The 10,231-nt window shown below is 37.2% G+C and overlaps 2 protein-coding genes across 2 annotated transcripts; both read left to right on the top strand.

Moving 5' to 3' along the window:
* The first annotated feature begins 7 nt into the window (after positions 1 to 7).
* LOC122094296 (disease resistance protein RUN1-like) lies at positions 8 to 4,310 on the top strand. The gene is made up of 5 exons (XM_042665055.1): positions 8 to 475; positions 647 to 973; positions 1,051 to 2,826; positions 3,046 to 3,690; positions 3,979 to 4,310. Exons 1-4 carry the CDS (start codon positions 353 to 355, stop codon positions 3,652 to 3,654), a joined length of 2,835 nt encoding a protein of 944 aa, XP_042520989.1. The 5' UTR covers positions 8 to 352; the 3' UTR covers positions 3,655 to 3,690; positions 3,979 to 4,310.
* Positions 4,311 to 8,865: 4,555 nt separating this feature from the next.
* Positions 8,866 to 9,393, top strand: LOC122092936 (disease resistance protein L6-like). Its single transcript, XM_042663234.1, has one exon. It carries the CDS (start codon positions 8,866 to 8,868, stop codon positions 9,391 to 9,393), a length of 528 nt encoding a protein of 175 aa, XP_042519168.1.
* The last annotated feature ends 838 nt before the right edge of the window (positions 9,394 to 10,231 follow it).

Raw genomic sequence — 10,231 nt, 5'->3', positions numbered from 1 at the left:
AGGACGATTGCCATTAACTCTAGAAGTGTTGGGTTCTGCTTTTTGTGATATAAGAGAAAAAGAAGAATGGAAAAGTAAGTTAGAAGATTTGAAAAGAATTCCTCATGAGGAGATTCTCCAAAAACTAAAGATAAGCTATGATAATCTAAAAGACAATGAGAAATCTATATTTCTTGATGCTGCATGCTTTTTTGTTGGATGGAGGAAAGAAACTGTAATTTCGGTATGGGATGCTTGTGGTTTTAACCCTGTATCAGCAATAAAAAAACTCACTCAAAGGTCCCTCATAAAGTTTACCAATAAAGTATCCTATGACAAGTATCCAAGCATAGATTACTATGATGGGCTAAGAATGCATGATCAAATTCAAGCCATGGGAAGGGGCATTGTTTACGGAGAAAACCTGATGGAGCCTGGTGAGCGTAGTAGGTTATGGTCTTGTAACAAAATCTTGGAAATATTAAAAGAACGCAAGGTATGTCATTTTTTTTTTTGGGCCCATTTCATTTCATATAAATGTATATTAATCCTAGCTTATTGAGAAACATTAATATGAAGTACATGAGAACAAAGCATGCTAAATATAAACTACATTCAATGAGGTATTCCTTACATCTCTCTTTTTTTTTTTTTTTTTACACCACAGGGAACTCAAAAGATTGAAGGCATCCTCCTACGCTCTAAATATAAGTTGTTTCCTTGGGATAAATGCCTAAATAAGAAAAAAATTGCAGCATGCCTACATAAGGAAGACTTTGCGATGATGTCCAAGCTAAGATTCCTCGATATTCAAGTAGCATGTTTTGTAGCAGACTTCCCCCATCTTCCTTCTAGTTTAAGATGGCTCAGTTGGAAGAGATGTTGTCTAGAAACTGTACAGGACAACTTTTATCACAAGAAACTGGTCTATATGGATCTATCAGGGAGCCAAATTAGACAAGCTTGGACAAAAAAGCCCCAAAGTGAAAATCAGGTATAGTATTGTACGTCTTACCTTGTTACCATGTGTTATGGATAGTAGTATCTTATATTCATTTATTTGTTTGGCAGCGGTTCCAAAAGTTAAAAGTTCTCCGTCTCCAGCATTGTCAGCATCTATTTGAATCCCCTGATTTTTCATGGTTTCCTTACCTAGAGAGATTGGATCTTAGAGCGTGTAAACGCATAGTTAATTTAGACACATCTATTGGTGATCTAAAATCTCTTATTGAGCTTAATTTGCATGGGACAAAAATTAAAGAACTCCCAGACAGTATTTGCAGGCTAAGTTCTCTCAAATGTCTAATTCTTGGCCAGTGCGTATCATTGGAAAAGTTGCCTCAGTCAATTGGTGATCTAAAATCTCTTGTTGAGCTTCATTTGCGTGAGACAAAAATTAAAGAACTCCCAGACAGTACTTGCAGGCTAGGTTCTCTCAAATGTCTAATTCTTGGTCAGTGCTTATCATTGGAAAAGTTGCCTCAGTCAATTGGTGATCTAAAATCTCTTGTTGAGCTTGATTTGCATAGGACAAAAATTGAAGAACTTCCAGACAGTATTTGCAGGCAGAGTTCGCTCAAAAAACTTGATCTCAATGGATGCAAGTTACTAAAAAAGTTGCCAGAGCTTCCCTCGACTTTAACCTGCTGGAATATTGGAAATTGCAGTTCATTACAGAAACTTCCAGATTTGTCATGCCTAAAGAATGTGCAGGAATTAAGACTTCAAAATTACAAAAAGTTAGAGGAGATTCAAGGCCTTGGGGGAATGAAATCCTTGGAAGTGATTTTGGTGTATTTGTGTGACACTATTGAGTCACTCCTAGAGCTTCCCTCAACTTTAACCTTCTTGGAGGTCAAAAGTTGCATTTCATTACAGAAACTTCCAGATTTCTCAAGCCTAAAGAATTTAAGGAAATTAAGACTTGGTGATTGCAAAAAGTTGGAGGTGATTTGTGGACTTGTGAGAATGGAATCCTTGCAAGAGTTTTCCATGTATGGGTGCGACACCATTGAGTCACTCCCAGAGTTTCCTTCAACTTTGACCTACTTGGAAGTTGGAATTTGCATTTCATTAAAGAAACTTGCAGATTTTTCAAGTCTAAAGAATTTGAGAGAAATAAAGCTAAGTAATTGCAAAAAGTTGGAGGAGATTCGAGGCCTTGGTGAAACAGAATCTTTGGAAGATTTTTTAATGTATGAGTGCGACAACATTGAGTCATTCCCAGAGCTTCCCTCAACTTTAGCCCGCTTGGAGGTTGGAAAATGCTTTTCATTACAGAAACTTCCAGATTTGTCAAGCCTAAAGAATTTGAAGGAATTAAAAATTTATGATTGCAAAAAGTTGGAGGAGATTCGAGGCCTTGGGGGAACAATATTCTTGAAAAAGCTTTCCTTGTATGAGTGTGACATCATTGAGTCACTCTCAGAGCTTCCCTTGGCTTTATCTGACTTGAATGTTGGAAATTGCGTTTCATTACAGAAACTTCCAGATTTTTCTACCTTGAAGAATTTGAGGGAATTAAGACTTCGTAATTGCAAAAAGTTGGAGGAGATTCGAGGCCTTGGGGGATCAGGATCCTTGGAAGAGTTCTCCGTGCATGAGTGCGACACCATTGAGTCACTCCCTAAGCTTCCCTCGACTTTAGCCCGCTTGGATGTTGTAAATTGCATTTCATTACAGAAACTTCCAAGTTTGTCAAACCTCAAGAATTTGAGGGAAACATGTCTATTTAAATGCAAAAAGTTGGAGGAGATTCGAGGCCTCGAGGAAACTAAATCCTTGGAATGGTTTGCCATATCTATTTATGAGACCATAACAGATGCTCCAGGGAAGATACTTGGCAAGGTCATTTCTGTCTTCTTCTTCTTCTTCTTCTTCTGTTTTTTAATAAAGAGAAAGGAAATAAAAAGAATATTACAAGGAAAAGTTGCCATGAAGAGTCATTAGGCCCATACAAAGAAGGAGAAAAGGAAGAAAAACATCAACATGGGAAATTAATTTCTAACTATTTTCTTAAATTGATGACTGACGAGCTGTCTTTTCCTTTTCCACTTATTTTACCAGGGAACACTTTTAGTCAATCCTTTTTCAAGCAGTAATTCCTTGAATGTTAATGATGGGAAATACAACAAGCTAGTTCTATGCCTTGTTTTTGCATTGGATCGAGGGAATGTGCAAGAGGTGTTAATTAAACTTACAGCTTCAATCCGTCGAAAAGATAGAAGAAGGACCTTGTGTGATTTTGAAATTACAATTGAGAGCATTGAATTTACTAGTGAAAGAGATATGATCTACATTCACCAGTTCAAAGGGTTTGAATTGTTTGGGTTTCCATTGGAAGGAATAGATGCTATTGAGGAAATAATAGTAAAGGGTGGTTACGATTGTAAAGTGAAATTCTGGAAGCTCATATTGTTGGAAAATACAGAACCTGAGCAGGAAATTCCCAACCAAGAAAGTAGTGCTGGGATGGTTGCAGATTTCTTTAGATGGTCATACCACGATGACGATGATGATGCTGGAGAAGAGATGAAGATAGTTTCCTACCCTTCTTCATATGAAGATGGTGATAATAGAGACTCCCACCCTTCAACAAATGAGGGAATGCTGAGGGCTACTAAGAGAGCACGTCTTGACGTGGATGAGGAGGCAGGTGGTCCATCTGGAGCTTGATTAGGAGCCACCAACTAAGGTGCCAAAACCCATGAGGTTAGTAGACTCCATTTGCATTCTAATCTAACTTTGTTACTTATCCCCGACAATTGGCGAAAAAAAAAGGTGGGGGATTGGGGAAGTGTTCTTTACTGGTCTAAAATTCTAATTAAACAACATGGACATGATGAGGTGGTAATCAGGTTTTTTTTATTTTTTTATTTTTTTTTTATGCACAGTGGACTGGAAATTTGAATTAGTGGGTTATGAGGTATATTTTTTGAAATAGAATTCTCCAACATAAAAATTTATTTTCCTTTTTTCCATTTTGTTGTTTGTGGATAGGTAGTTGAGTACCAGTTAGATCCTTGGTATAACTATCCTAAAAAGACTAAAAGAGGGGATGAAAATTCCTCGTACGAGGCTCTCGTCACTGCTGGGTCTGGGAAGGGTCATAATGTTGGAAAATTTTGGAGTTTTCATTTGCTTTCTATTCCTAATTGTACAGTTTGACTTGAAGGATCTGAGCCAGTCCCTAAACAGGAGGAGGAGAGGATGAGTAAGAGAATGAGAGAGTGTTGGAGGCAGGTGCTTCTTCTGGAACTTGGTGTCCTCTAGCTTAATGTTGATGGTTGTTCCTTGAGAAACCCAAGAAAAGCTGGAGTAGGTGGTGTTCTCTGAGATAACCAAGCTAGGATTATTCTCATTCCAAAAATTTCTGGGAATTAAAACAAGCTTTGAAGCTGAAATTTGGGTGCTAAAGTGGCTCTCTCTCTATTCATTTCTGCACAGGAACATGGAGTTCGTAACCTATGGATGGAGTGTGATTCTACGGCAATGGTGATTTTGATTTCCAAGGGGTTGGTGCCTTGGTTTGTGCAGCAGAAGTGGCTGATCTCTAGTATTTTCTTGCTTCTATTTGGTGGAAGATATCCCATTGATATAGAGAGGCTAATCCGAGTGCGGACTATTAAGCCAGATCAGCAGAAACACTGGAAGACTCGTCACGTATGATAGTTTTCCCTTCATCAATGCAAAGTGAGTCGCAACAAGATGCGCAAGAAAGGCCGAGGTTTCGTATTTCTGCATAATTGTTTTGTAGTTTGCCTGCAAGTTGGTCCCTCCTGCTGATGGCAATGCCGAAGGTGGGTGGGGCTGACTCGATTTTGATGTAGTTGTATCTGTCTCGTAACAGTCATTGTATGTTCTTCACTCTTTTTTCTACCCTTAATATATATGATCTATCAGCGGAAATTTAGAAGAAAAAAATATATATATGATAATCCTTCTGGAGCTTAGGCCGTATGAAACTTTTTGGAGATTCTCATCTAATTTGTCTGACCCTAACGTCACTCCTGATTGAGCAGTGTCTTTACATTGAGTGGATGAGAAAATATATTTGATGGATACATATTTGTTCTTGATATATATTAATCGGAGTCATGGCCTGCAGTCTCTTATGGCTGATATGCAATCAAGAATCCCAACTGTTCATGAGAGCCACAACCATGTAGTGTCTAGACGAGCAACATGTAAACCAAGTTATTAGGATTTTTTTATGCCAGTAAGGCCTGAATTTTTGAACTATTGAACTCATTATTCCCTATAGCAGCTCAAATGTTGAAAGTCGAAATCGGCAATAAAGGGGTTTGGTCCATTTGTGATTCGTAGTGGTGGGTAAAATGCCTCAAGAAGCATCTTACCTAGGTTCAAATCCCCTTGACATCACCTTTGTATCTTTCTTGAGACTCCCACCCTTTTCGAAGTGGAAATGACTTGTACCTACTATGAATCAAGTAAATTTGTCCCATAGTGGGAACCTTGAAATCACTTGAAATGTTTGTGGGAATTACAAGTCCTTCCCCAAAGTCAAAATCTTATTCTGGAAATGCCTTTGAGATGAAACCTCAACTTGTGTTAGAATCAAATCTGTTGTGTTCTGAGAATTCATATTGGTCTAGGTGGTTTTTAATTTAACCAAAGTGTCTTAAAACATGGTTAATTGGTTTACATGTCTACATTGGACCAAGACCAACCCCAAGAACTAAGACAAATTCCGGTTAAAACATAGACCTCAACCAGACCGACCCATGATGTAATTTGTGTTGTGATGGGTCTTGGAAAGGGTATATATATTGGGCTTGAAATGGGTTATTATTGCCATTGACTTCGTTCAATAGAGAAATATTTTAATGACCCCATGATGGTGGTTGAAAGGTAGAAAGATTTTCCTCAAATCTCCAAGGAAGTTATTCAATTGAACGAGCGACTCCCTTTCAGAAGTTTAATGAGGCCTTTAGCTCTACTTAGTAGAATAATTATAAAACTCCTTCTCACATTGTCCGAATCGGAGAATAATGGTCCATTCCTAAGCATTGCTATTTTGAGCTGAATTCAGATGCATCTTTGACTGATACAAAAGGGGGCATCGGTTGTGTGATTTGTAACTATGAAATCCCATGGTAGCGATATCCATTCCAGCTTCCTTCTTCTCTGTGCTTCGAGGCAAAACCTTGGCCTTCATATGTGATATTCTTTATTGTTGCAGAAGATATTGATGACTTGGAGGTGGAATTGGACTGCAAATATTTTGCTCTCCTTACCACTAATGCTTCTCCCCTGCCTTTCGATGTACTGAATATTAATTCATGACATTAAGCACTTAGTCTCTTTCTTTATGAATTGTTCATTCTGTTATATTTTCTGGGAGATTAACAGTGTGACTGACTCTTGACTCGGAAGGCCTTGCTTTGTACATGTAAAACAGTTTGACCAAACTCCACTCCTTAGTTATCTAAAGTTTGTAATTTGGATACCTTGAGTTAAACAAGCTTGATTAAATAAGTCTATTTCTGACCAAAAAAAGAATTTTTTTGAGGTTCACACCGGATTCAAACATTAACACCAGAGTTGTTAGCAGTTCTTTTGGTTGAAAAAAATGGGCCCCGCCAATAATAAAAGCCTTAAGCCTGTTTCATCGGATCCTTTGTTTCAGAAGCTCACCTGAGAAGTTTGCTAGACAGCTATTAGTTGTAAAAAATAGTCCCACCACGGCACTATTAAGGGAAAATAGAGGTGTTAATTAAAGTAGATGTCTTTTATTAACCCCACCAAATAGACCAATTACAAAAGGAAGAAACTGTCTCGAAAATTCTTCCTTTTTCGGAATCCATACTCATGACTCACCTGAGCAATAAGTGGCAAGCAGAAAGACCGAATGAATTTACCATTTTATTGAACTTAGGGTCTAAAGTCTCGACATCAATTATCAAAAGGTTAATTGGGTTGATATAAATAACCCATTGTTCTACCTTTGGTTGGTGACCCCATGTAGGTAAAGAGCATTCTTTCTCCGATATGCTTTGGAATAGAGTGCACCTCACTTTTAACAGGAAAAAAAAAAAAAAAGAAGCTTCTTCCGTGTGAGTACCATTATAATTTGTAAAAGAATTTTCCTCTCCACATTTTCTTTTTAATTTTGATCATTCTTTGAGTACGAATTCTCTAGAGTGCTCGTCATAAGGATTTTTGAAATTGAATATAAAAAAGTACTGTAAAAGTATGGAAATGAATGGGTTTTCACCCTGCATTTGGAAGGTGTTTCAAGGCAAGTGACTTTTAGGTCATATGATAATGTTATTGATGGTATGATGGGGTTTAGATTTACTGCATATATTGTCTAAATCATCATTTTATCACGAATCTGTGGTTAAAATTTTCAATTTTGATATAAAATGTTTTAATATTTTAATAATAATTTTTTTGTTTTGCATAAGAAATAATATAAAAACTATTGATAAGAGAACAGATAAATTATCTTATACATGATGGGCAATGTGATTGAACAGCGATGTTGACACTAGCCTGCTATGTTTGGTTTAAAAGAAAAAAGGAAAGAGAAGGAATTAAAAAATAAAGAAAAAATTGGGGTATCCCGTAGGGAACTGGGAGTGTGTCTCTTGCGCAACACATGAGCTCCAAGCATGTTAATTGGTTCAATTTTAGTGTATATGATATGGTTTTTTATGTGGTTGAAATTAAAATCACATCATTTACTGAATGGTTGCACCTTCTTAAACTGCAACCGTTTAGTAAATGATTTTGATTCCATGATTTTTAAACGGTGTCGGTTTTAATCGCAGTTTATTCCCTACGTTTTCTAAACGGTTAGCAATCGATTTACTAGTTTATTAGCATATTTACTAAAATTTGCTTTTGTTGATAAATGCTTCAATCTTGTATGAAATTAAATGAGTCATTAAACAAGTAAGGATTTAACTACATAGTAAGAGTAAATTATTGAATAGACTCTTGGACAGCCTCTGTGGTCCTTAATTATTCCCTAAATTAAACCATTATGTTTTGTTAAAACAATCATATATTTAATCATTATATAGGTTAATAGGATAGATTTTGACAATTTCAATGGTTCGATTTTCACGGTGTCAATTCGGTTTGAAACCAATGGGTTAAACGGTTAAAACTAACCCAACCCATTTAACTAATCGATCTTAAACTTGAAACTAGAACCGAACCATTTATTGAACAATTTTACAATTTCAATGTAAACGGCTCTATTCAATTTCGATAAACACTTTTGGTTTCAAATTCACATTCTAACATGAGGAAGCATCAAAGAGGGGTCATTTCCTAGTTATAGAGGGCATGTCAGTCATTTCGCCTTCATGTGTCTAAGTGCATGGACCACACTCCCCATAAAAACCATTTTCCCAATTGATTTATACCTTGAGGAAAAAATAATAATAATAATCATTTCTGAGTTCTTATTGACGCTTTCTCATTGTGAGTTCCTAACCGAAAATCTGACAGCGCAATGCCTCCATCAGTGGCTAGTCCCAGTTCCCCTTCTCCTTCCCCTGTGCAGATTATGTGGAGCCCTAGTAGCAGCAACCATGAACACTGTGGTCTGGGTGTTGTATGTTATCCGTAACTACAAGGGAGAGAGCCTATATTTGCAAAAATCAAAGGGAAGCCTTGGCCATTAGCAGCGGTCTCCTAGAGGAAAACGCTTTGGCAGATTCCGTAGCCGAAAGGCCTTTTCTACTATTACGTGTTCGTCACGAAATGAATAGATTTTACTTCACGATCCCCACGAAAAAGAAAAAGGTTCTGCATTTCCGGCTTTAATGGAAAAAAAAGAAAGATAAAAGGGAAAGACTGAAACTACATTACCTCTTGACATCATCTTTGCGACTGCAACTGCAAAACCTTATGGCACCGTCACATGATATTGGGGCTTTCTCCTCCTCTTCCTCTTCCTCTTCCTCCTCTGGATCATTCACTAATTACTATGATGTGTTTCTCAATTTCAGGGGTAAAGATACACGCAATAACTTCACTGGCTTCCTTCACAGAGCTCTGAAAAGAGAAAGAATTAATGTGTTTATGGATAACGAAGAACTGTGTGGTGGAGAAGAGATCAGATCAGCTCTCCTCGAAGCAATCAGAGGATCTAAAATCTCGATTCCCGTCTTCTCTAAAGGCTATGCGGATAGCAAATGGTGTCTCATGGAACAAGTTGAGATTGTTCGATGCGATAGATCCAATTGTCAACTAATTCTGCCAATATTCTTGGATGATGTTGAGCCAACAGATGTTCGCCATCAGACTGGAAGTTTTAAAGGATCTTTCAAAAAACATGAGGAGACATTTGATGTTGAAACTAGAAAGTGTTGGAAGGAAGCTTTGAATGTGGTAGGAGGATTAACGGGATATGAACTCAAGCAAGTAAACGGGTAATTCAACTCCATCTAGTTCCCACATACTACTTTTTTTTAATATTGGTTTATTTTTTTCCACCTTTAATATTTATTTATTAATTTTTGGGTCAAAGAACCAACCTCATCAATGTCAAATTTCTTACCCTTCAAATATGTGGAAGGATTTAAGAACTTACACATTGATTCGATTATATTTTGCCTACCCTTAATTAAGATATGGGGGAGTTTACTTTCTTTGGGAGAGTGGCTTCCACGCCTACACGACATCCAATTTGCATCTCCCTTTCCTTCCCTTCCCTTCCCTTCCCTTCCCTTCAAGCTATTGGGGCAAAGAGTGGTCATTTTTTATAGGGAGAAGGAGAGTGACAGACACAAGGGTGGATGCACATGCTCTTGTACTGAAAACTTTCTTCGTTAAGATATAGTTTGGTCAATTTACCAATGACAATTATCACACGGCCATTTACATAAAAATAAATAGTTATCACATGGCAATACAACAATTGTGCCAAATTATGCTTTGTCCTTGTATCTGTAACAATGCTCTTTCTTGTAAGATTTTAAAGAATGAAAAAAAAAAAAAAAATTGGGATAGTTCTCCAAATATCTGCTACTTGAATATTGGATGGGTCATAAATGGGGTTTGCAAAGTGGTAAATTAAAGCTGGGGACTGTAGGAGGGTGCATGGACATAAACAGACATCCAAAAATACAAAGATGCATGGACATAAATGCAGGCGGCTGGACTATTTGATTGAATATACATGGCTAATCAATATGGTGTATAACTAATATTTCCACATGAACAAATTGCCACATCACCCATACATCTGGCACAATTGAAGTGGACCATGGGG

Source organism: Macadamia integrifolia, chromosome 11 (assembly GCF_013358625.1).
Source record: "Macadamia integrifolia cultivar HAES 741 chromosome 11, SCU_Mint_v3, whole genome shotgun sequence".
Lineage (NCBI taxonomy): Eukaryota > Viridiplantae > Streptophyta > Magnoliopsida > Proteales > Proteaceae > Macadamia > Macadamia integrifolia.
This window is presented reverse-complemented; position numbering and strand designations above follow the sequence as displayed.